General features: G+C 43.7%; 1 protein-coding gene across 2 annotated transcripts in view; it reads right to left on the bottom strand.

Annotated features, from left to right (window-relative positions):
* Positions 1-27,864, bottom strand: part of SPON1 (spondin 1) — a 255,334-nt gene that overhangs the window by 143,833 nt on the left and 83,637 nt on the right. For both annotated transcript variants that reach the window (XM_034645868.1, XM_034645867.1), the window contains exon 4: positions 4,411-4,484. In XM_034645868.1, the coding sequence (XP_034501759.1) occupies positions 4,411-4,484 (74 nt within the window). The remainder of the gene's footprint in view (positions 1-4,410; positions 4,485-27,864) is intronic.

The raw sequence follows: 27,864 nt of genomic DNA, 5'->3' as shown, positions 1-27,864 counted from the left end.
CATCCCTTCTTATCAAGCTTTCAGAGACTTGGGAGGGGTGGGGGTTTAGGACTATTTGGTAAGTTCAGGTTTACTTCTGAGCATAGGAGCTGCCAGGAAAAACTTAACAAGATTCCCTCTCTGCCCCCATTTTTATCTGTGAATAGCTGATAAGTGGGGAAAGAGAGATTACATGAATAAATTCAGTATTTCCGACTGTCAAGCCCACAATCCTAACTGTACATTGTTGCTTCCAGTCTGTTCTGCTTCCGGCAAGACGAAAACAATGGCTACAGTTGCAACTTGCTTCAGCTGCTTTTTCCTTGGTTTCTCCAGTGGTATTAACATAAAGGTTCTTCTTTTTTTTTTTTTTTGGCAAGTTGGACATGTATTCTTAAATATTATATAAAGAGCAGTAACAGTATAAAAATCTGAGTATCAGGAAGAGCATTTTACAAGTCTTCTTTACAGAATTCACTGGGTTCCTTTGGTTTGAACATGCAAAATCACTGATGGGTAGAAGTGAATTCTGCACTCTAGGATGGAGACAAAAGTATGAAATACAGTAATAATAACTACATGGTATAGAGTCCTAGTAGGTGCTGATCTCTTTCCATGCACTGTCTCATTTAATCTGAGCAATCGTAGGAGGTAAGTACTTCAGTTAACACCATTTTGCAGATCAGTACACTGAGGCAATTAGGTAACCAGTGCAAGGTCACAGGCTTAGTAGGTGTTGCAGGCAGAACTGGAACTCAGGCCTTTTTGAGTTCAGAGCCCAGGCTCTTAATCTTTGTGCTGTATCACTCCAGGAAAGACCTTCTGCTGGAGAGGTCTGCATAAACACCAATGAGAGTAATGTGTGTGTGTGTGTGTGTGTGTGTTTCTCTTTATGCTTTTCAAGTGAAGGCTGGTGCATTTAAAAAACGACCTCCCCATACAGCTCCAGGATTTCTAAATGGCACCAAAGAAGAGGTCTGAAACACCCAAAATAGAAATCACTGTTTGGCTATTTTTTTTGTACACTTGGAAGAGTGTACAAACATCCATTGTACAGACATCCATTGTCTGCTTAGGAGCAGGCTCTCCATTGCTTAATGCATATGAAATCCAGGTACCATTCCTGCCTCAGCCACTTTGATAATTAAGGGACAAGCCCTATTGAATGTATTGCAGGAAAGGTAGTGTAAATTAGGAACTCCTAAAGATTTTTTCCTTTTACATTTCCATTACTATTATTATGACCAACTATTGTAAAAGAACTAAATTAGTTTTGAAAAAGGGATTCCAAGCTAAGAGATACATGTTGGGGTTCCAATGGTAACTCCCAGGTGCTATTTGACGAGGGAGCAATGTCTCAAAAAACCCAAATAAGGCAAATTGGTAGCTTTACCTTCTCAAAAGGGCTTTCAGATAATGGGTAGTAAACTTAAAGATATATTCAGAAGTTCAGGGGAACACACTTACAATAAACCTTTTGGAATTCCAGAGGAAAATTAGCTTCCATTGAAAAAATAGGGCTCTAAGTTTGAAACTAAAACCAGACATACTGTTCCCTATGAGGAAAAGCCTACTGAAAAGGAACCAGGTTTTCAAAGGGCAGGGATGAAGAGGGGTAACTCACCCCTCTTCTGCTAACTGCAACGGGGTCTCTGCCCAATAAGGGGGACTTTAGGCCATGCTGATCTCCCCAGCTGCCCCCCCTCCCCATTTCTACTCTCCATCCATTAGCTTCTTACTGTTCAGCTCTCCCCTTAGTCTTCCTTTTCTCCTTATCCCTTCTCTCCCACATTTTCCTCCCTTCTCTGTGTTCCCTCTCTGTCTCTCTCACTTCATTGTTTGTGACATGGTATTAATGTATTGCATGGTGCACTGGGCGTTATACCCAAGTAATGAATCATGGAACTTTACATCAAAAACTAGGGATGTACTGTATGGTGACTAACATAATATAATAAAAAAATATTATTATAAAAAAATAAAGTGAGCCTGGGTGTGCATGTGTTATTACAGGTCACCTTTTTGAATATTTTATGTTTCTCTGTTCCTAACTGTAAGTAACTTAATGTTTTATGTTTCTTTTAAAAAATAATGATTGCCATTGCCTTTTATCTTTGCAGTTGTTAATTCACCCCTATGGATGAACAGCTTCAACTGGGAAAAAATACTCGATGCTAGTTTCTTTCTCCCCTTCCTTGATAGATTTGATTTGACTCAAGGAAGCAGAGGATGTAAGGACCTTAATGAAAAACCTAGGGATAATTAAGTAGGCATACACATTGAGGAGCAATCCCTTTGCTCTCTGCTTACAAATTAAAGACTGTCTTAATGTGATCTGTTTTGCTATTTGTGGGATTTCCTCATGGGTTTGCTGTCTCTGGGGATGGTCTACAACCCCACATAACGATCCTTCAGCCCAGGGCCTGCAGAACCTTTTTTTTGGCCACAAAGTTGCTATTGGAAAACAGTCTTTTTACACACAGGCATGTTTAGTCATTTTGATAGGATCTCCGCTTCAGAAGTGATAACCAACAGAAACTTGCATGCCATTTGATTGACGCCGCCTCTGCCGAATTTAGCATATTTGTGTGGCTTCACACAACTTCAGGGCTGAGGCTCTGGCAACTGCATTCTAGTTAATGATTGCTGTCCCTATGCAGGGGGTGACAGCAAAGTGTTTCCTGAGAACCCTCAAATCGGGGAAAATAAGACTGTCCTCCGAATGTCAAACGAACAAAACCAGACCACAGTGGCTGTGATTAGCCATCTGTGGGTAACTGAGAGGTGGTTTCTAAATGTGTGATCCAGGACACCCTGAGTCTAACTCGCGGGACCTGGATGTCATCTCATGGAGACAGGGCAGGAAGGGGACCGTACTTTAGGAACAAAGAGCCTCAACAGTCAAGATGTTCTGTGCTTGCAAAAAGGCTGAGTGAACTTGTGGACAATTAAATACAAAAAGGGAAACCCCCAAAGCCACGTGTGGTCATGTCCACCTGGAAGCTGACCAGGGACCTGGCCCCCTGGTTCTAGCTCTCTGGCCCCAATGGCAGGTCTGACTCGAAGGCAGGGCATCCAATTCTCTCCCTCTGCTCTTTCTATGCTTTCCGAGCCTTCTTCCACATAGGACCCAGTTTCTGCTCTTGCTTATCCAGAGGGAGCTATGCTTTGCTACAATGCATTGAAATGTAGACCCTTCAACAGAAAGGCAGTGGTTAACAGCAATGGCTCCTAGGTCCCAATCCTGCTCTCGACCACTGGCTGTATGACGCTAAGCAAGCTTTTCAAACTTTCTGTGTCTCAGACTTCTCATCTATAAAATAGGGATGATCTAACAGTCTTCACCATATAGGGCTGTTGTGCAGAGCCCATGAGCAATGCACGTGAAGTGCTTAGAATAGTGCCTGGCATATAGAAAGCACTTGAAAAATATTAGATATTATTATTATTTTCCCAGAAGACCCTTATGAACCTTTCTCTTGCTTAGTAGCTTATGATTTGCTAGAATTGGAGAAGATAATTTCTCTCAAAATGCTAACTGCTCTAAATGCAAATAAAAATTCTGCAAAAATTAATAGAAATTAGACAGTTAAGATATATAACTGTAGAACATTTTCTATTTTTATTTAGTTCTCTAATGACTTGTAAACACATTCAGATGTTTAAGGTCAATGTTTTACGACAGATTAATAAACAAGCTTTCGGATACAGATAACAATAGCTGACACTTACATATACACATATGGCATTTACTATGTGCCAAGGAGGTGCTCTACTATTTTATATATATACTAAGTCACACGGCTGGGAAGGGCAGAGGGAGGATTCAAACCCAGGCTGGATCTGAATTCCGGCCTCTTCTCTGACCTGCCTGTCTACTTGATCTCCATGAGCTTTGTTAGAGTGCCGTCAACCCAAGGAGAGGGCATCGATAAGCTTGCACATTTAAGGGCCATGTCCTTGAATGCGGTAAACTCGTAAGCTTAATACTCCCTTGGCAATCCCACCTCCTGCTTATCTTTCTTAGAGAAAATCCCCCCATGTTGCTCAGGTGTCACACAAGTTCTGCTGGCAATTATTTCAGAGAACTGTTACAGACATCTTAAAGGTACACAATTGTGCATTTCTTAATTAAGTCCTGTGAATTATTCCAAGGAACCTCTTTAGAATAATCACTGTTTCACAAAAATAAGAAGACGACACCAATATAAGGTACATTATCTCCTACCCAGGGAACCAAGCTGAGTAATTACAGCTTAAGGCGGATCCAATTACCCACCGCACACAGCCAGATTAAAAATCAGTGCTACACGAGGAAGCACAACCTGGAGCAGCTCAGAAAGCCCCGTCACCTAATTCCTGCCGCAGGATGGTTGGACTGAATGAGCCCCCTTCCATTTATCCGGCCCCTCCTCCACCTGCAGGCCTTACCTTGTTCACAAAGTTTCTTGGTCAGAGAGCCCTCATCTTGGAAATAAATGATGCGTTTCTGTACGATGCTGGCCCTGTCGGGAAAGAAGACAGGAGCACAGTGATGAGGGGAGCAGGTTCGAGGGATGTCAGATCCTGGCCTGGCCACCTATGGCTCTGCGGCTTTGGGACAGTCACCCCTACTCTCTGGGCCTCAGTTTGTTCACTGGAAAACTGGCATTCATAATAATGCATACCTCATGGGATTGTTCTGAGAGCTAAATAAAAAAACATGTATGTCAAGAGCACAGCACATACTTAGAAACCACTCAAAAAATATTAGTTATACTCTTGGTGGTGGCGCTAATATTACTGTTAAGGTAAGAAAGTGAACTAATGGCATTTTCAGTAACTTTTCTCAATGGCTCATTTTATTCTAGTTTTGTATCAAATGATTGAAGCCATTTATAGACCCACCAAATTCAAATCAGAAAAGCATGTCAAGTCCTCTTCCTGAAGAGGGAAAAAAAGAATTAAAAAATGTATTTTGATTTGTTCTGAAAATGTCATTCTCTATCTTTCCTGAAAGTCTAGACGAAACTGTCTCCTACATCCTGAACAAAGACAATTTCAGCTGTTGTATCTCTCTCTTAAACATGTCAAACACAGGATCTTAGAATCTGGAAAGAATATTTGGAGGTTGAAAAATTACTTCTGGCCAGCACACATTTTCCCTTTAATCTAGGACTGCACAGACAGACTCCTTCTCCTTTAACCCACTCTGATGTGTATTTTCAGCTCATCTCGCAGACGTTGAACCCTGAAACCCAGCGTTCCTGTAATGTGAAGTCCACAACAGTTAACAATGAAACGGTCGGTACCAGTGGATTTTGAACCCTTTCTATTGATTTTCTTCAACAACGCTACTCAAGCAAAAGGTAATTTTTACTTTGATTGGCCCTATTTCACAGAGAAAGGGGTCCCTTGGCTCCATTACAGCTAGGCACACTAAAGGACTGTTAGGGTCACGTGGTTTGCCATGTGACATATGACTGCAGACCCAGGCAGGGGCCCATGTCTCCATGGCTCTACAGAATATGGAGGCAGTTTTCTCGATGGTGTGGGCCTAGGCCAAAATTACTTGCCAAAGAAACAACTACTCTACACTCAGTCTTGCACAAAAGAATAAAATTCAGACCAGCCCACAGATGTTTTTTATAGTCTTTCTTTACCCAAGAGAGATGAGATGTTGAAATAAATGAATGAAGTATGCTTCTTGTTTCTGAAAAGCTACTTTGATCGTTGATCCATTCTGTTGACCATCAAGCAGAAAGTTTCCTCATGCCAAGAAAACTCTTTTGAGAACACTCATCCCAAAGCCAAATGACAAAGCCTTTTGTTAGTCAGAGCATCCCATTATCTGCCATTTTGGAGGGTTCCCCACCAAGAAGTGCCTCAGAGACCCCTGTGGAGGGTGAGGAGAAGGACTTGTGGGAAGTAGCCCAGGCTTGGCATTCTTCCTTCAACTAAAGGCTTCATCTTCTTTCCTACCAAAGTGGCCTTCTCCTCCATTTGCCTTCCTGTAGTATTTATTGGTATATTTTCAACCAACAGTTGTTGGAGGCCTACTTAGTGGCCAGACACTGGCCAGGGACACCGTCATGAATAAGTCAGATGGGGCCGCTTCCCATTCTCAAAGTTGACAACATAGTGGGCAGAAAGCACTATACAGTTAATCGTTTAACATGACGGTGATTAAGTGCTGAATAGAGAAGTCCCTAGGGTGTGGGGGAGTATAACACAGGGGGCCCTGACCAACCCAGGAAAGACCCTCCCGCCCTGGAAAAGAAGGCTTCGATTGGAAAGAGTAGGAGCTTACTAGGGCAAGTGCGAGGGAGAAACAAAGAAGAGGACATCCTTTCAAGATGGTTGAGATGGGATTAAGTCAGGGAGGTGGTGTGAGATAAGCCCGGGAGTACACAGGGCTACATGACCACGAGTCTGCAGGGGGATGGCATTTTACACTAAGCTTGATAAGATCTCTTTGACAAGTGCATCCTAAGAAGTGAGATAATCAGATTTGCTGTTTTAAAAAGAGCACTTGGTAGGGGAAGAAAGGGATAAAGAAAGGGGGGGGGTAATCAGAAGGGGGAATGAAACATGAGAGACTATGGACTCTGAGAAACAAACTGAGGACTTCAGAGGGGAGGGGGGTGGGGGAATGGGATAGACTGGTGATGGGCGGTAAGGAGGGCACGTATTGCATGGTGCACTGGGTGTTATACGCAACCAATGGAGCATGGAACTTTACATCGGAATCCAGGGATGTACTGTATGGTGACTAACATAATACAATAAAAAATCATTAAAAAAAAAAAGAGCACTTGGGGGGTGCATGGGTGGCTCAGTCAGCTAAGTGTCTGCCATCAGCTCAGTACTGATCCCAGGGTCCCAGGATCGAGGCCTGAGACTGGCTCCCTGCTCAGTGGGGAGTCTTCTTCTCCTTCCCCCTGGATCCTTCCCCCTGCTTATGCTCTCTCTCTTTCAAATAAATAAATAAAATCTTAAAAAAAAAATACAAAGAGCACTTGGGGGTGCCTGGGTGGCTTAGTCTGTTAAGTATCCAACTCTTGATTTTGGTTCAGGTCATAATCTCAGGGTTGTGCCTAAGATTCTCTTTCTCTCTCTCCCTCTGCCCCTCCCAACCTCTTCCCTTCTCTTAAAAAAAAAAAAGTAAATAAAAAAATAAAATAAAAATAAAAAGAGCACTTGGGGCTTAGAGTAAAAATGAGTTGGTGGGTCATTGCAGTGTAGAGTTCCTAGGCAAAATAAATTTTACTTCAACAAAATTCACTTGGGGTGCCTGGCTGGCTCAGTCGGTTGGGTGTTGGACTCTTGGTCTCAGCTCAGGTCTTGGTCTCAGTGTCTTGAGTTCAAGCCTTGCATTGGGCCCAGCGTGGAGCCTACTTAAAACAGAACAAAACAAAATTCTTTTGCTAACGTGGTATGAAAACCCCTGATCTATAGGATAAAATATAAAATTACCATTGTATTCAAGGGTTTTCATAAAATCTTCCCAAATGCCCTTCTGACTTAATTTGTGTCCATTTTGTGCCATGCTCCCTGGGTTCCAGAGTTTGAGAAGTTTATTCCCCTTATCTGAACACCTCTTCCACTATACTAGGCCCTTGCTGGTGCTGTTTCCTCTCCCAGAATTTCCCCAAATCTGCCTTTGTTAGCATCTGTAACAAGTACTCTGAATTTTCTTCCTTCTGTGAATAAGAGAACAATGGCAAAGCCTATGATCACACTTACAAAGCTTAAATCCCCCCAGATTTTCACAAGTATAATAGTAAAAATGTGGGGGCCAAAGATAGAAAATATGTATTTCCTATAAGATGTTTTCATTTCCTTCATGCCTTGTTTTATGAAGTCTATGATGGCTTACTCTCTCTTTTTGATAATAGTTCTAACTTCTGAGCCCCTTCTATGTGCCAGCCACTGTGTTAGGGAGGCCCTTTATGTACAGTACCTTATATATCTTATGTTTTACATATATTACAGCTCCTCAGATTCTTTCCTCATCCAAAACCCTTGGGTTAGATGCATTTTTGAATTCAGAGTTTTTCAGATACTGGAAAGTTAAGATGATAATATACTATTAACATCCCCATAATCAAACCCATCAATATTCTGCAGCAAAATGTAAGAATATTCATAATAAGGCAGCAAATAAAAACTTAGCTTCCTGTCAGTTTAGGTCAACTTTAGCAAACTTGTCAAAATGCTCTTATTTTTAGAAGGATTAAGATGAAGGTTTGCAGCTATTTTCCCCTTTACCGGTGATGATGAGCGAGATGCGGGGGGTAAGTAACATGCTCAACGTTTTGATGTTTCCCCTGTCCACCTCCAAAGCTCGTGTCCTACGCCCAGCATGGTTGTAAGGGATTAAAGATGGTCGCATATAAAAAGTATAATTGGGCTGTGAGGTGAGTGTTATTATGAAATGTAACCTCAAATTGACTTTCCTTGGATCCATTTTAGCATCTCATGGAATATACCGTGAAGAACTGAGACTTTGGTGGGTCTCCCTGCAGCCTGGGTCATGATCACCTGAGCTCTCCCTGAAGACTGAGCATACATCTTCCTGCCCATGCTCGGCCAAACCTCTGGATCATGCCCTTTGGATTTCAAACTCTGTGCACATCAAATGTGGGATATAAGGCTTGTTCTGATCTGACTTCATCTTTATCTAATCCCTCCTGAGCACTCTGTCCAAGCCATACCCTATATTTGCCTTCGCAATCTCCGCCCCTGGGCCTCTGTCCATGGGACTCCTTCTGTCCTTTTCTGTGACTCCTCAACACACATATGAGCATAACACACACACACACACACACACACACACACACACACACACACACACACGAGTTACCCAGAACTCCTACCCACAAAGATTGGTTTCTTGACTGGCTGCTTGGTTGGGTGCTCTTCCTACAAGCCACAGCCTCTTGGGTTTCTCCTACATGGCACTTAATAACCTGGACTTTAACTGCCTATTTACTTTTCTATCTCCTGTGTTAGTTTATAAGCTTTTTCAGAGCAGGAACTGTATCTTACTTACTCCTCTTGATGTTAGTATTGTTGTAGTCCTGGTATTCAAGGAGAAGGAACAGAGTTTGGGGAAAAGGAGAGAATTAAAGATTGAGTGGTCTGTAGGGCATGATGGTGACCTACCTAGTGGACCTTAGACACAGGGATCTGTAACTCAGGAAGGATGTGAGGGGTGGGGAGCAGGGGCATATGAGTCACTGGAGCAGAAGGAAGAGGTGAAGCTTCTGAAGCAGCAGATGTCACCAGGGCAAGTGTGCAGAGTGAGAAGAGAGTCAGGTTGAAAACCCAGAACTCTGGAGAAGACCAACATTCACCTGCAGTTACGCCGACAGAGACCAAGATTTGGTAAGCTTGGTTGCAAAAGATGTTTCTTTTTATTCCTCATCTGGTCAACTCCTGAGAAAATTTATATTCTGAGAAAATGCATTTCATTTTGAGTCTGTTCCCATCAAAAGTATAAAACTCAGCTGAGATTTATAAATCATACTATAGTTCAGAAAAATAATAGCTTTACAAGATGAGAAAGCTGTTAGTAAGAATTCCCTTAGCATTTCAAAATGACAAATTTCTCCCATTCTGTGTTGCAATTTGGCAGTCCTGTTGCATAGCATTTATACACTGATATCCTGAATGCTCTCTTATCATGTGAGAGTGTGTTAGGAAATCTAAATTAAATTTCTCAGTATGTTAGCTTCTCAAACTTTGGAATATTGAAGTTCTAAATAACTTACTAATCATTTCAAAAGTTTTCTTTTAAGCCCAAAGTGGTGGAGCATTTCTAGAAACTCCATCCTGGATTTCTTAGATGCTTGACCCTTTTCTGTCTGCAGGGTTTATTCATTTGCTGTTATTTTTCCTGGGGGAATTTTCCAGTTGGGATAAAGTTAGAGTTTGTTAAGTTTTGGGTATGCTGTCTCAGACTAGGCCTGGACCTCTGCTCTCACCAAAAAGGGAAAGGGAGTCATCAGAAACTGAAGGACTTGGGAGAAATCAGGCCAGGAAATGACTTAAAAATTCACAATCGAAAATGCAGTTTCTATATTCTCACCTCAAGAAGCTGGAACAGCAACAGAGGGACAGGCCTAACCCACTGACAAGGAAGGGAGTTGACCAAAATTAGAGCAGAAATCAATCAATTAGAAACCAGAAGTACAGTAGAGCAAATAAACATGACGAGGAGCTGGTTCTTTGAGAGAATCAATAAAATTGATAGACCACTGGCAAAACTTGTCCAAAAACAAAGAGAAAGGACTGAGATTATTAAAATTATGAGTGAAAAGGGAGAGGTCACGACCAACACCATTGAAATTGGAAGGATTATTAGAAACTTTTATCAACAGCTATATGCCAAAAAACTAAGCAATCTGGAAGAGATGGAGGCCTTCCTGGAAACCTATAAACTACCAAGACTGAAACAGGAAGAAATAGATTTCTTAAATAGGCCAATTAACTATGAAGAAATTGAGTCAGTGATAAACAACCTTCCAAATAATAAAACTCCAGGCCCAGACGGTTTTCCTGGGGAATTCTACCAAACATTCAAAGAAGAAATAATACCTATTCTCCTAAAGCTATTTCAAAAAATAGAAACAGAAGGAAAGCTACCAAACTCATTCTATGAGGCTAATATTACCTTGATCCCCAAACCAGGCAAAGACCCCCTCAAAAAGGAGAATTACAGACCGATTTCTCTAATGAATATGGATGCCAAAATCCTCAACAAGATCCTTGCTAATAGAATCCAACAGTACATTAAAAGGATTATCCATCATGACCAAGTGGGATTCATACCTGGGATGCAAGCATGGTTCAACACTCGCAAATCAATCAATGTGATACATCATATCAACAAGAAAAGACTCAAGAACCATATGATCCTCTCAATTGATGCAGAAAAAGCATTTGACAAAATACAGCATCCTTTCCTGATTAAAACCCTTCAGAGTGTAGGAATAGAGGGTACATTTCTCAATCTCATAAAAGCCATCTATGAAAAGCCTACTGCAAGCATTATTCTCAATGGGGAAAAGCTGGAAGCCTTTCCCTTAAGATCAGGAACACGACAAGGATGCCCACTCTCGCCACTATTATTCAACATAGTACTAGAAGTCCTTGCAACAGCAATCAGAAGACAAAAAGGGATCAAAGGTATCCAAATCGGCAAAGAAGAAGTCAAACTGTCTCTCTTTGCAGATGACATGATACTCTATATGGAAAACCCAAAGGAATCCACTCCCAAACTATTAGAAGTTATAGAACAATTCAGTAAGGTGGCAGGATACAAAATCAATGCCCAGAAATCAGTTGCATTTCTATACACGAATAACGAGACTGAAGAAAGAGAAATTAGGGAATCCATCCCATTTACAATAACACCAAAAACCATGCGTTACCTTGGAATTAACTTAACCAGAGACGTAAAGGACCTATATGCTAGAAACTATAGATCACTTTTGAAAGATATTGAGGAAGACATAAAAAGATGGAAAAATATTCCATGCTCATGGATTGGAAGAATTAACATAGTTAAAATGTCCATACTACCCAGAGCAATCTACACTTTCAATGCTATCCCGATCAAAATACCGAGGACATTTTTCAAAGAACTGGAACAAATAGTCCTTAAATTTGTATGGAACCAGAAAAGGCCCCGAATCTCCAAGGAACTGTTGAAAAGGAAAAACAAAGCTGGGGGCATCACAATGCCGGATTTCGAGCTGTACTACAAAGCTGTGATCACAAAGACAGCATGGTACTGGCACAAAAACAGACACATCGACCAATGGAACAGAATAGAGAACCCAGAAATGGACCCTCGGCTCTTTGGGCAACTAATCTTTGATAAAGCAGGAAAAAACATCCGGTGGAAAAAAGACAGTCTCTTCAATAAATGGTGCTGGGAAAATTGGACAGCTACATGCAAAAGAATGAAACTTGACCACTCTCTCACACCATACACAAAAATAAACTCCAAATGGATGAAAGACCTCAATGTGAGACAGGAATCCATCAAAATTCTAGAGGAGAACATAGGCAACAACTTCTATGACATCGGCCAGAGCAACCTTTTTCACGACACATCTCCAAAGGCAAGAGAAATAAAAGATAAAATGAACTTATGGGACTTTATCAGGATAAAGAGCTTCTGCACAGCCAAGGAAACAGTCAAAAAAACTAAGAGACAGCCCACGGAATGGGAGAATATATTTGCAAAGGACACCACAGATAAAGGACTGGTATCCAAGATCTACAAAGAACTTCTCAAACTCAATACACGAGAAACAAATAAACAAATCATAAAATGGGCAGAAGATATGAACAGACACTTTTCCAATGAAGACATACAAATGGCTAACAGACACATGAAAAAATGTTCAAAATCATTAGCCATCAGGGAAATTCAAATCAAAACCACACTGAGATACCACCTTACGCCAGTTAGAATGGCAAAGATAGACAAGGCAAGAAACAACAATTGTTGGAGAGGATGTGGAGAAAGGGGATCCCTCCTACATTGTTGGTGGGAATGCAAGTTGGTACAGCCACTCTGGAAAACAGTGTGGAGGTCCCTTAAAAAGTTAAAAATTGAACTACCCTATGACCCAGCCATTGCACTACTGGGTGTTTACCCCAAAGATACAGACGTAGTAAAGAGAAGGGCCATATGCACCCCAATGTTCATAGCTGCATTGTCCACAATAGCCAAATCATGGAAGGAGCCGAGATGCCCTTCAACAGATGACTGGATTAAGAAGCTGTGGTCCATATATACAATGGAATATTACTCAGCTATCAGAAAGAACGAATTCTCAACATTTGCTGCAACATGGACGGCACTGGAGGAGATAATGCTAAGTGAAATAAGTCAAGCAGAGAAAGACAATTATCATATGATTTCTCTCATCTATGGAACATAAGAACTAGGATGATCGGTAGGGGAAGAAAGGGATAAAGAAAAGGGGGGTAATCAGAAGGGGGAATGAAACATGAGAGACTATGGACTATGAGAAACAAACTGAAGACTTCAGAGGGGAGGGGGTGGGGGAATGGGATAGACTGGTGATGGGTAGTAAGGAGGGCACGAATTGCATGGTGCACTGGGTGTTATACGCAACTAATGAAGCATCAAACTTTACATCGGAATCTGGGGATGTACTGTATGGTGATTAACATAATATAATAAAAAAAAATTCACATGGATCCTCAGTGCCTGGGTCACTGCTGTGGAGAGATAATTCATAAGTTCCTTAATACATGGGTGTTGCATGAAGTAAATATTCAGTATGTAGTAGCCATCACCCTTACTGTTGTTAAATCATCATCTCCTAGCAAGTGCCTGGCACATAAAAGTACTTAATAAACAGTAGCTATTATTATGATTAACATTGGGTCTGTCTCCTTGGCTTGTGGAGAGAGGAGTGAGGGTGCTGCCTTGGCCAGCTGCTTCAGGCAGAGATAACGAACGGCCGAAATGAAGCTCAGGTTTGCGGTCTCCAGACTAAGTTTGCCAACCCTCTTCCCAAGTCCAGTAAAATCCCTGCTACTGAACATTTCTTGGGGTGCTTTAAAAACTTTGTCTATGGGACGCCTGGGTGGCTCAGTCAGTTAAGCGTCTGCCTTCGTTTGGCTCAGGTCATGATCCCAGGGTCCTGGGATCAAGTCCCACATTGGGCTCCTTGCTCAGCAGGGAGCCTCCTTCTCCCTCTGCCTGCCACTCCCCCTGCTTCTGTGCACGCTCTCTCTCTCAAATAAATGAATAAAATCTTAAAGAAAAAAAGTTTGTCTATGTTCTCAGGGATGTTTCTTCACGGAAGTGGTCCAGCTTATAACCAGTGACATCAGTTCCTTCTACCAATGAAAGAACAACTCTGTGGGAGTGCCCAGAAATAAAATATTAGAGTCATAGTGTTGGTACTTCATCAAGAGCTGAGGCTATCTGCCTTATTTTACTTCATGAGGATGCCAAGTACTAACTTGACCACAATTTCATGTTAAACAACAAATATTTACGGAGACTAGGTGCATTCCATGATCCAAACCCTCCCCAACTTTTTATATGGCTTTAGGTGGATGTCAGGACATGAAGCTATGTCCAGGAGTTAACAGGCACCCTGCCATCCCATCATAATGGGCCCATGGGAGAAGAAAAGTGAAAGCTTATCTGCAGGGCTCTATCTACAACACCCGTGAGAACTCCCTGGCTGCCCAACAGTAAGGTCATAATCTACGTTTGGGGTCACAAAGCTACAGACTCAGAGACTGGTATAGTCATCTTCCATTACTGCGAAGAAGCAAGGTTAGTAACTGCCATGAGATTATTCCTGCTTAATTATCAATCATTCATAAAACATTTACTGAGGACTTATTTTGTGTCAGATGCTTTGCTAGGAGCTGAAAATTCAAAGATGAATAAGAGACAGTGCCTTCCAGTAAGGAGATCCTAGTCCAGTGGAAGAAGAGAGAGACAGATAAAGGAAACAGGAAATCAACGTTGAGCAAGACGACGGAGGAGCCACGGGAGGCAGAAGAGCAGTGACTAACTTGGCCTCAGCAAAGCTCCAACAGGAGGCAAACATGGCGGCCCTGAAGGTCTGAAGTAAGATCAGGGCAGTGGAAATAGAGAATCTGAGGCACACGTTGCAGGAAAATTTATCAGGACTGGGTAACTTACAGGACCTGGGGCAGAAAGAGGAGGTTAAGTACAAGAGAGTTTGTTTTTTCTGTCTTTAACAAGAAACATCCAAGTCCTTCACAATTATTAACTCATTTAATCCTCCCACCAATCCCATGAAGTAGGTGCTACTATTATCCCTGTCTTACAGATGGGACAACTGTCAAAGGGAGGTAGGTTAAGTGACAGCCTGTATGTAAACCCCAGTGACTAGAGGGAGGGATGGTGATGCCAACCACCAAAACAGTGGACAGAAAGGGCAAGGAGGAATTGTGCGTGTGTTTTTAAAAAAAATTTTGGAATTTGTATTGAGATAATTACTGATTCACATGCAGTTTTAAGAAATAATACAGAGAGGGGTGCCTGGGTGGCTCAGTTGTTAATCGTCTGCCTTTGGCCCAGGGCGTGATCCCAGAGTCCTGGGATGGAGCCCCGCATTGCGCTCCCTGCTCCGCTGGGAGCCTGCTTCTTCCCCTCCCACTCCCTCTGCATGTGTTTCCTCTCTCTCTGGCTGTCTCTCTCTCTGTGTCAAATAAATAAATAAAATCTTTTTTTTTTTAAAAGAAATAATACAGAGAAATTGTACACTCTGTCCAATTTTCCCCACTGGTAACATTTTGTAAAAGTTCAGTCTGTATAATGTTACAGTGAGGACAATGACATTGGTACCATCCACCAGACTGGAGTCTGGTAACAAAATGTTGTAATAGGATTAGATGAGGGCCAGGTGAGGCCATCCTAAAGAAAGTGTGCCTCTGATAAGCTGCCACACTCTAAGAAAGAACATTCTCAAATGACTCTCAGAACAAATGGTATGTTATAGGGCGCCTGGGTGGCGCAGTTGTTAAGCATCTACCTTCGGCTCAGGGCGTGATCCCGGCGTTCTGGGATCAAGCCCCACATCAGGCTCCTCCGCTGGGAGCCTGCTTCTTCCCTCTCCCACTCCCCCTGCTTGTGTTCCCTCTCTCGCTGGCTATCTCTGTCTCTGTCAAATAAATAAATAAAATCTTAAAAAAAAAAAAAAAGAACACATGCTATGTTAGATCCCCAACTGGGGAATCATCTAAGTGCTATGGTGACTCAGGGGTAGCAGGTCATTTCTGGCTGGGATGAGGTAGGGGTAGAGGTGGAGTTGGAGGAATTATGGTAGGAATGAGGTCCATCAGAATAACTTCTTGGAAAGATGCCAAAGAAGCTGAGTCTGTAACCAGGGATGGGCACTTTGTAGCAGTTAGAGCTGCATGCCAGAAAGCGTCCCTTGGCAGATCCACCATCCATGGTCCTTTTTTTTTTTTTTAAGATTTTATTTATTTATGTGAGAGAGAGAGAAGGAGCAGTGGGGAGGGGCAGAGGGGGAGAGAGAGAGAAAGAGAGAGAGAAGCAGACTCCCTACTGAGCAGAAAGCCCGACACGGGACTCGAAGCCAGGACCCTGGGATCACGCCTGAGCCGAAGGCAGATGCTCAACTGACTGAGCCACCCAGGCGCCCCATCCATAGTCCTTCTATACCTAAACTGGGCTGCCAACTCTACACAGTGCTGCAAGTACACACACAGCTTATGTTATGACCAGAATCTGGTGGAGAGGTCCGTTCGGTTCTTAACAAGACTATACTCCATTTGCCACCTTGTACGATTGTCATTGGATTTCTCAAGCTCTTGATTCACATCATTGAACATAGTTACATCTACAAAACCCCAGTTTCAATTTTAACAAAAACTGGAGAAGTATTTTTAAGCACAGTTTATTTCTTCTCAGAATTACCCCATGACCCTGGGGATAACGAGCTTATCATGCTTCCATTTTTTCTCTTATTATTGTGCAATTTCAGACCTAATCTTTATCATGTAGCTTGTCAATATGATTACTACAACACTTTACATTTTATTTTCCCAAAATCCAACGGGAAATTAACAATGAGGAATTGATTTTCATGAGAGATGTGCAAAGAATAAAACTGGATTATGTTTTAAAAGTGCTAATTTAGATATGAGAGGCATTCAAACCAGACAGGCATTCATTTACTCGTGTCTTGTTTATCAGAGTAGGTGCCACAGAGCTGTGTGAGGAAGTGGAGGTACAAAGATGAATAAGGCCTAGTGTGACACCAAACAGTCAACAGCCTGAAAGAGAGAGAGAGAGTGTGAGATACGTAATCTGCTAAACCAGAATCCTGCATAACGAAGGCTGGCCGTCAACGCAGTACCCATGCCTTCCGTCTTCCATGATTTCATAACCCTGATCTCTGGGGGGTGGTATCAGGTAAGCCAGTCATGACAGTCCTGTTCTCACTGTCCCAGCCTTCCTTGCAGCTGGGGAAAGGGTGCACGGGCCCCACTTGTGGCCTCAGTATCAGAAGAGGAGGTTTGCAGGATGGAGGGGAGACCCTCTGAGAAAGTTCTGCTTTCCAGATGAAAAAAATTAATGACCTACCTGGCCTGTCCCTGTTTTTTTCTAGCCTTGACTACAAACACAATGTGTGAAACAAAGCAGCTACTTCGTGACCATGAGGAAAAGGCCAAGAAAAAAAAGCGGAGACACTGGCCTTCATATTGTTTAGGTACAGAAACAATCTGAGCAGTCACCTACCTCTGGCCTTTTTGTTATATTGAAAACAAACAAAAAAATCCCTCTATTTGTTGATGTTATCATGAGTCAAGTTTCCTGTGGGCGCTGCTCCCAAAAGCACGCCTAACTGATCGAAAGAGGTTCGTAAGGACAAACCATTGTGGGAGCACAGGAGAGGGTAGCGCAAAAGGTGAGGTAAACCCGTTCTGCCGACGCTCGATACCTGGCCAGGAGGTGGCACTGGAGAGCCACTGGAGGGCGCTAGTGGGAGTGGGGGCAGGGACGCTTTGATCTGAAGAGTCTTGGAGAAAGACTCTGGATTTGGTGGGTGGGAGGTCATTCTGCCCTTTGCTGGGACTTTTGATGGGAAGCCAGAGATAGGCACCTGTTCACATTGACTCAAAAGAGAGCAGGCAGGCCTGCAGGTACGAGCCAGTGTGAAGACTGACATGCTGGAAAGGAAGCAGTGTGGGTGGGAGTTTGACAAGAACACACAGGAGAGTGAAATAGTCTTTTTTTTTTTTTTCCCTCTGCTGGAGGCTTTTACATGTCTGTAAGCTGTGGCTGAGGAAACAGTGGAAACCCTTAGGGGAATCTGTTAGATCACTGGCTGGAAATTTGTCATCTGTTGGAAAAATCTTAAATAAACTCACATGGACAAAATAAATAGACGGCAGGACGTATTCCCAGTTGTGGGAGCTCTGACAGGTAGGCAATTCTGGGTAGTGAACAGCACCATATCTTATTTTCTAGAATTGTTTTAAACCAAACTATCAATATTTTTTCAGCATCTTTTGACCCTTCACGGATTCCTCCCTCTGGCTTAGCTTAGATCCATGGCATTTCTTAACCTTGCAAAGAGATATATATCTAATTGTTCTGCCTGAGGTGAAGGCAGTATCTCATGATACGACTTTAGGCCAAAAATCTCTTTCTCTAAAGATTACAATAGCCTGGGGTTTGATGTTCCTGAAAATTCCTCCCCCGCTCCCTTCAGCCTTGGCATGCTACTTAGCATTTCATAACATGATTACTGGTACTTGGGGTGTTACCACTGGGGACAACTGACGGTTGGGTTCGCTGTTTCTCTGATACTGCTGACCCCATGGTTCTGCTCAATAATGTCTCATCCAGTTAAGCTGCTGGTCAGTGCCTGCCTCACTTTTCCCTCCAGTGTCTTCACATCTATAACCCCTCAGTGGACTGTGAGCCTCTCCACCCCCGGGACCATGTGTCTTCTTCATCACTTCCTGCCTGGAAACTAGCAGAGGACCTGACCGAGGCTTTTTGAACCTGGGGTTCTTAATCTGGGAGTCCGCAGACAGGTTTCAGGATGATGACATTTTGTGCGATGTGCACAAATGCATATGTCTGGTGAAGAGTTCACGGTCGTCCTCTGCTTCTCAAAGGGGTCCCTGACCTTGAAAAGCTTCAGAACCACTCTTAGGTCTGAAATGAAGGATGGCAGATATGTGAGATCGCATGACTGTCATTCCATTTAATAAAATCTCCAACTAAGATATACGCTTTTTTTTTCTAAAGATAAAGGTTAAATTTTTATTCCAAGCACCCAAGGCTTCAACTGCTCTTTCTCTCTCTCTAGACTATGCTCTGATCCAAAATAGAACCTTCTTGGCTGGACAACCAGAAACAGAAGAGCAGCATCGCTCCTGGGGTTCCCGGTGTGCCTTGCAGGCCTTGCTGCTCTGGGCAGGGCACGGTTGTCATCACGTAACCATCCCAGCCTCTTCGCTCCAGGAAATGCTGCCACGTCGCAAAGGCACTCCTGGCTGGTGCATACAAGGTCATCACCTTCCCCAGTCGGTCCCGCTCTGCTGTGCCGTGGCCTCCGCTGCCTGCCTTTTTTTTTTTTAAAGATTTTATTTATTCATTCAACAGAGAGAGAGACAGCCAGCGAGAGAGGGAACACAAGCAGAGGGAACGGGAGAGGAAAAAGCAGGCTCCCAGTGGAGGAGCCCGACGTGGGGCTCGATCCCATAATGCCAGGATCACGCCCTGAGCCAAAGGCAGATGCTTAACGACTGAGCCACCCAGGTGCCCCACGCTGCCTGCCCTTTCTGTGGGTTCCCGCAAGCCATGGCCAGCAGCACTGTTCTCTCAAATGTAAGGAAACAGTTCAGGTGACAGAGCAAGGTCCTTACGCATTGGCCACCTGCCATGCTTTCCATTCCTTCTAGAGCCTGTCATGCTGGGCTTTCTGCTGTGGAAACAGGAGCTTGCTGTACGACAGCAGATCTCTGTGTTGGGAGGGTCTCCTTCCTCTAGGCGGCTAGGGACTGTGGGGGTGAAGAGGTGGTGGTGGTGATAGTTCTTACCTAGGGACTCATGGCCCATGAATGGGTTTCAGAAGATTCCTGAGTCCCTGAAAAATGGTCTGCAGAACTGTAAGTATGTGCATTGTTTGGGGGAGAGAGTCTACAAGAAGCACTGCTCTAAATTTCGGAGATGGTTTTCAGGCCTGCCAGTCCCCACCCAAGGCCTACCTCCCTCCCCGCCTGAGGAAGAACACACACCCAGGAGTCAATGAAGGGCTCCCTGGACAATTACTGCAGTAACCTAACATGCCTCCTCTCCTTGCAGAGCCATCCAATTCACCTACACTCGGCTAGGTGATTAACTCTTACCTCCAGCACATCATCACTTCTTCTCGCCAACTATTGGGTAGAGTGGCACTGTGGTCCTAATACGTCATCTCCCACCTCCACCCTGCCCCGCTCCACCCCAGCACCAGGTCCTCTCTACACAAAGGTGCCTCTCTCACTTTCAGATCACGGTCCAAACCCTCAGCTAAATGTCCACACTCCTGAACCCCAGGATGCAAACTGTCTTCAAGGTCTGAGCCACATCCCCCCACCCCCACTGTCCTCCCGACTCTTCCCAACAACCTGAACTCAGCCCTGCCTTTTCACTGGGTGCAGAACGTGTGGCACACAACCCCTCCTGGCTTCTGCCCCTGCTACTTGATAAGCCAAGAATGCCCTCCCATCCCCCCTCATTTGTCACCATCTCACCGCTGCCTTACCGTCTCATTGACCAGGACTGTCAGAAGGGACCTCCTCTGGGTTTCTAGAACACCACTGATCTTTCTCGTTCATTTGGCATTTGGGCACTGGATGCTCAATGTTTGCTTAAACTTTAATGTCTTGTACTACAATTTAACTTATTGTTTGTTTCTGTTTTCTACTTCTGACTGAATTCTGAGGTTTTCAGGGAAGGGACCTTTTTGTATACGCTAGTCCCTCTAGCATTGAGCATAGTGTCTTCCATGCAAAAAGTGCTGAAGGTGTGTTGATGTGATAAATTCTCATATTACTGACTTTACCTGTAAGTCAACTCTTTTATATTCAACACATTATGTTGTGTGTCTACCATATGTCCATGATCTGGCAAGAAGCATAAGGTCCTTTGTGTTAGCAGGGCCGCCCAGACTGCTGGGTCACCAGCAAACAGTAACTGGGCTGAGTCACGAAATATTTCCCACTGCATAAAGGCCAGCTAAGTCGGCTTAGCTTGGTTCAAGCCAGGCAGTTTGGCCAATGGCAGCCATTGTTCTCAAAAGGTACCACTCGGGTTGAATTCAAAATCCCTTTACAATGTTGGGAATCAGCAGGATGATGGTAGGTCTGCCAGGAGGAAGTCAAACCAGGGACAGAGCTTTCTTTATGGAAAAAACCATTGCTGATTGCACCATGCATTCCATTTCGCTCATCCTTTGAGTTGACTCTTCGAGAAAAGACACCCATAGGCCTTACATTTTTGACTCACTCCAGATTTGTCCCATGTTTCTTCTTTTCAACATCTGCGGCCCTCTTGTAGCATCTGACCTCATTCTTATGTTCTATGAGCTCATCAGCGTTTTACCATGTCACACTGGACCCCCACAGAGCTCCAGAGCAACAACATGAGAACACATGCAGGCCACAAAATGTGGGCCTGATCTGTCTGGTTTTCTCCCTTTTCTCATACAGAATACTTTCAGAGATAAGTTAAGAAAAGAAGAGAGGCAGGGAAGGAGGAAAGAGGAAAAGAAAGAGAAAGCAAGCAAGCCAAGAGCTCTATTTTTCTGAAAAATAATGTGGAAGAGAAGTAACGGGACCTCATTTTAATGTAGAGAAGAATGCAAGTGACACGTTCTTTTTGAAAAATATATGGTAAATTAAAAAAACTTCCACCAACTCTTGACATGGGGGAGTTAAGAGTGAGCCTCTTATCCATGTTAAACAAGGTACTGAAAATCTTTTTCCTCAAGTAGGCAAGGAATAAATTAAAACCCAACAAATCAATAAAAACATTTCTCACAAAGGTGAAGGTATATCCACACTTACATGTTGTGTATCTTGGAGAGATGAGGACGTTTAGGTCGAGAGCATGTGTCCCTGGGAAATGCTTAGAAGCATCACAGAGTAGGGACAGAAGTCACAGTAGAGATGGAGAGGAAGAGAGGGAGGGAGGGGAAGGCTTCAGTTTCCCCATCTCTATTAAGGGAGCAAGAGTAAAACCAGAGGGTCGCCACCTCCAGAGAGCAGCACAACAGACGTCCTTGAAGCTGGACCCTCACAATGTGGTGAACACACAGATCAAACTTTTTCCAGGGTCTGTGCCCTGGGCACTACTTTGTTTTGTGTTTGCAAGTGGTTGAGTTCATGCCATCAGATTGGGATGTACATTTCCCTATTTTTCTTGATGGCTCCATGTCAACGATGTTTCTGATACAAAGTAAGATACATTTCAAGAAAATGAACTAGCAGAATCCTCATCCTAGAAGGATATTTGGTAATGGTCTTCCAGTGAATGACACTTTGCACTCTATTTAATCCCACCGCATCCAAATGCATCGACATGCATAGTGTTCCTTTGGGTTGACGTAGCTGGGCCTGAAAATCTGGAATTCAACTTCCTTCTGCTTTGGATTCTTGTCTGTTCAAGCTGCTCTGGAGAGGACCAGCAGTCCTTCTTGGCCAGAGGTCTAATGGCACTGACTGGCCCAGTTTGGGAAGATATTGTGCTGGATTATCAGTAGAAAAAGTTAAAGATCCTGGCTTTCCATGTGTCTGGTACCTTCCCTAGGAAGGCCAAAGCGTTCTTTGATTAATAAATTGTTACAATGTATGTAACATAGTGAGTAGGGACCAATACATGGATCAAAGACAACCACAGATGGGCTGGACAAGAAAGAAGCTGGCAACTTCTGAGCTGTTTTCCTGCGAACTCTGCCCAGTAGTTCTGTATACTGAATGGTGCAAACTGGCCTTGTAGAATTGTCTTTCGGGGGTAAAAAAATGTCAGACAAATTAAGAGAAGACGGGTCACTACACAGGCAAAGGACAATTGTTCCGAGCACATTTCTGCTCCTTTCTGGAGCCTGTGGCATCATCCCATCATGACCCAAGACAGCCGTAGCTGATGTGAGGATGTGACTTGCCATGCTGTCCCATACACCCACGGATGTGTGTGATAAGTCTGTAGCACTGAAGGTCAGCTGTGCAGGAGAATCCTACATGCCAGCCAGCAGTGAGCAGCATTTCCATGTGGGTCCAGCGGGCTCTTTTGGTGGTTGTTGTCAGGGCTTATCAGCATAAAAATGAAGTTGTTTTGACTTACCACTGTCTCTCTGCTATCAGAAAACTGTTATTAGGAAAATCACATTAATTAGCAACAGCTGAGGGGAGGACCAGCCATTTTGGAGCAGCAGCTGCAAGTCTCTTGCAGTCTGACTGTTGCCTAAATTTTAACAATTAACAGAATAAACAGTCTCTGAATGTATTTAATCACGTTAATTTTGTTTTCCTCTATTTGTATTACTGTTTAGGAGGGGTAGTTAATCTGCATTAAATACTCTGATACCATTAGCATCTTCCAAGCACATCTTCAGCTGTACTATTCCTCTATGATTTACTGGAAGTCAAGTTTAATGGTAATTTTTTTAACTTCACTTAAACTTCACTTAACTTAAAATATACCCCAAATATACCCCAAAGTTTGGCAGATTAGCTAAAATATTTGATTAAACTTCTTCTTCTTCTTTTTTAAAGCAGGCTCCACACCCAGCACAGAGCCCAATGCGGGGCTTGAACTCATGACCCTAAGATCAAGACCTGAGCTGAGATCAAAAGTCAGAAGCTTAACAGGCTGAACTATGCAGGCTCCCCTAAAAATCTTATTTTATGGCCATGTTGGATAACAGAATTGGANAGATCAAAAGTCAGAAGCTTAACAGGCTGAACTATGCAGGCTCCCCTAAAAATCTTATTTTATGGCCATGTTGGGTAACAGAATTGGATGGATGGATGGATGGATGGATGGAGAGAAGGAAGGAAAGATAAATGGAAATGATAAACAGAGTAACAGACAGATACATACATACATACATACAGACAGTTTTTAAACCTTCTCAATTCTGATCCCAACTAGTTCATTACTTTTTCTTTACAATCACCATGAAATCAGAATGATAAAGACATGGTATGTGAGAAAGGCCTTTCTAGTCAGGTTTGATCCTGGATCTGCCTCTTCAGGGTGTAGGAGATGATGTACAGCTTATGTCTCAGTTTTCTGCCCTACACACTTGGGTTAATATGTACTCTTGTGAGCATTAATGAACTAAACCAGGATGAAAAGCACCTATGCCAAATCTTCCTTTCTTCTTTCAACTTTAAACCTCATGTTGCTATTTAACTTATCATGTATTTATGCGTTTTCTATCCAACTAAAGAGTTAATTAAACCCGTATGAAGTAGGGACTTTCTCTTGCTCATCTCGATACCTACCCCCAGTGCATTGCCCAGTAGCTTGGGCCCACTGGATGCTCACACCAGCCCACCAGTGCTAGTCTGCTGGCCCTGACCTTATCACCAGCTTGTGCAACAACTAACATGTACTGAGTCCTTACTATGTGCCAGGCACTCTGTAATAAGGATTTTATATACTTCAAGGGTTCTCAGGGTTGAATAACAAAAAGTCAACTGAATAAATTTTAAAGCTCTAATTGGCTTTATTAATCAATTCATGAAACAGGCAGAATCCCATCTACCAAGTAGAAGAGAGCTCCAAAGGGCTACAGAAAGACAAAGATTTTTAAGGGTAGGACAAGGAAGTCAAAAAGCAGAAAAAAGGATTGTTTCAGGTGAGGTCAGCTCCATTTGGGGATAAAAAAGTTTTAGTAGATGAATTACTTTATCTTCCTTTGGGGGATAAAAAGGGCCCATGGAACTGACTACCTTATTAGTACCGACCAGAAAACTCCTGAGAGACTGGTTAAAAGTTATATTCCTTGGTGGTGGCCGGGTGGCTCCATCGGTTGGTTGAGTGTCTGACTCTTATTTTGGCTCAGATCATGATTTCAGGGTCATGGGGTTGAGCCCCATGTCAGGCTCTGTGCTGTGTGTGGAGCCTGCTTAAGATTCTCTGTCTGCCTCTGCCTCTGCCCCCACCCCCCGAAAAATAATAAAATAAAAAGTTATATTCCTTGGGGGTTGTAACTGCAGTTAGGTTAGGTATTAAGTCTTGGTTTACTGACTTGAAGCCTTAACCTAAGTAACACCATTTTGGGCCTGTGGTTGTCTTTTTAACATCAACCCTGGCTACTCATTAAAATCATTTGGAGGAGTTTCTAAAAAGTGTTGACACCCCGATTCCACCCTAGTCAAAGGAGATCAGAATTTCCAGAGCTGGGGCCAGAACACTGGTGAGTTTAAAAAGCCGCTCAGGTGATTCTAATGTGCAGCCAAGGTTGAAAATCACTGGTATAGATGGTCTTGTTTAATTCTCCCGTCAATGAAGTTGGTACTATCACAACAGAGCCTAGGGACTGAAGGACTAAGTATCTTGACCAAGTTTACATAACTCTTCATCAGTGAGGCAGGATTAGGAACACAGTGAGGCTGACTCCACAAACCACAGCTTTCTTCACAGGGCTTTCCTGACTCCCATGCAACAAGGAAATCCCGAGCTAAAACTACTGGCAAAGAGAGTCTATGCAGGTGTCCCCAGCGTTCTATGGTGACTTTGATCATCATTCAAGAAAAGGTGCAAAAGCACAGCAAATCGTTTCTGTTTTAAAAGTGGAGACCAGGTTTCTATCTTGACCTGTACATGCAGGGTCTGGATGGTCCCGTTCAAATCACAGTACCTCTCTGAGCTTTAATTTCCCTCGATGACCATGATGTCAAGTTTGCAAGAGTATTGGGAAGGTGGTCTGTAAACTGTAGACTACTTAAAAAATGCAAAGGGGCACTTCCCATGCCTTAGCTCCTCATCTCCATTTTATAGGGAGGAAAACCTGCTCAGACCTGGTAGAGCCAGGACTCGACCTTTGACCTGACCAACCCCAGAGCCCATCTGCAAGAAGCAAACTCTCTAACACAACATTGCAATCCGTCAAGAACCATCTTGCAGAATGTGATTAGCAACAGAATCTGTAGGGATGGCCAGAGAAATTAGGCTTTCTGTAAAAAGCTGTTTTAGAAATGGCCGTGACAGTGGCTACTGGCGGGGGCGGCGGGGCCTTGCTTTTCCCTCCCCCACTCTCCCTGCCCCCAGGAGGTCACACTTGCCAGCTTTGTTCCAGGGGCTAAAGTGAAAATGGAAACACAGGCATGTTTCAAAGAGAACCTGGCATTGCAGGTTCTCAGATCAGTATTTGTGTGCCAGTCCCTCAGCCTCGTTCCCTCTTCTTCCTTCCCCATACCTAGCACAAGCCCGGCACGAAGTAAATACTCACTAAGTGTTTGTCAAGATGAATAATTGAGTCCTGTTGGAGGAGGGCTAGAGGGTGAGAAAGACGCAGTGCCCTCCCTTCCCACTGAGGCCAAGTGCCACCTACAGCACCACACGCCAAGGGGCCTTGTACACCTTTGCCTTATTTACAGTTTCCAGCCTGAAGTGCTCACTTTGATCCAGCCTGGTGCCCTGTTTCTCCCCTTGTGACTGCCTTTCCCACCGAGGGCCCTTTGGACCTGACCATCAGCCTTTCCTCTGTGATTTGACCCTTTGTTTCCTTCCTCCACCATGAGCTGCCCTGGCTCTGCAGCCACCCAGGGTACAGCCATCACCTGGTCCAGCCCAGGTGCCAGCCTTACCTGGGCCCATGGTAGGTATCACACGACTGCTGACAGTGCAGGCAGGGGAGGCCGTGTGAGGGTGAGAGGGGAGTGACTTGAGTGGGTAAGATGCACCTACGACCGCAGTTCCCAAGCATCTCCCTCATTCGCCCCTACCATTAGAGAACTGGATATAAAAGACAATCCTCTTTATAAAAGACCAGTAAGCCTCGTGAGAACTCAGCCTCATTAATGACGACTAATACACTGGCAGAGCAAAAGCTTGGGCTGTGGAGTTGGGCTATCTGGGGTTCAAAAACCAGCTCTACTGCTTTCGATGTTGGAATTGATGTGCCTCAGTTTCCTCTCTGTAAAATGGGACAATACTACCTTCTTCATAAGAAGATATGTCAGCACGTATTTTATTATTATTTCTGTTATTAAAAAATTAGAGCAATCCCAGCTGAACGCTCCAAGAAGGGATGTTTTGGTGAAGGAAAGGATAGAGAAGGGAAGTAAAGGGAAAAAAGTCACATTTATTGAGCACCACCTCTGTGCCTCCCCGCCCCTGCCCCCAACTGCCCTCTTTCTTGCTACACCATCTGGATCCATTTGCAGGTTCTCAGACATTCCTTGCTTTCTCTGGGCTAGGGGCAATCCCACACTGTCTCCTCCCTCTCTCTCCCCTAGTGCCTTGTTGTCTGTCAGGTTACGAACTGTGCTCTCTGGACCTTCTACACCACCCCAGACTTGGCTGGGTGCCTGCCAACACCAACCCTGTGCTCTTCCCAGTGGGGCTCCTTCTACACCACGTAGTCCTGTTCCTGCCACTGCGAGTTCCCAAGAGGCTGCACCCTGCTCAGCTCTGCATCCCTGCTGTTGGGCTTGGTGTCGGGTACAGACCTATGGTGCCGCAGGAAGGAATCTAGGAATGGATGAACTTAGCCAGGAGATCAGACCTGATGAGTCCTTGGCTGTGTTCTTGATTGAGCCCAGCTTACTCTCATCCACATCTTAGCCCAACCTTCTGAGAGGAGGAAACTAGGAAGAAAAGGGAAAAATCCAGAAGGGAAAATACAAATGCAGCTCTTCCCTTTTCCCTTTCTACCCCACTAACCCCTGCCTTTGCACTGGGCCCATTTAATTCAAAACCATTTCGACTTTAAAGAAAACTCACAAGAACAGTACAAAGAACTTGTTTTCCCCTGAAGCATCTGCGAGCAGGTGGTTGAATGATGTCCAATCGCCTTAAGTACTTTCTTGAGTATTTCCTGCAAACAAGGATCTCCTGTGTAACCACACACAGCCAGCCGACACAGGAAATTAACATTAATACATCCAACCCCCAAACCCTATTCCAGTTTTGACTTAAACTGTCCCTTTATTGCCAAAAGATCTAGTTTAGAATCACAGTATGCACTTAGATTTTATGCCTAGAACGGTTCCTCAGTCTTTCCTTGACTTTTATGACTTTGAAACTGTTTGAAGATTACATGTCAGGTAATTCTATAAAATGATTGAGCTTGTCTGATGCTTCCTCGGGATTAGATTCAGATTATGCGT

The sequence above is a fragment of the Ailuropoda melanoleuca genome, chromosome 16 (genome assembly GCF_002007445.2).
Source record: "Ailuropoda melanoleuca isolate Jingjing chromosome 16, ASM200744v2, whole genome shotgun sequence".
NCBI lineage: Eukaryota > Metazoa > Chordata > Mammalia > Carnivora > Ursidae > Ailuropoda > Ailuropoda melanoleuca.
Note: the sequence above shows the minus strand (reverse complement) of the source record. Positions and strands in the feature narration are given on the sequence as shown.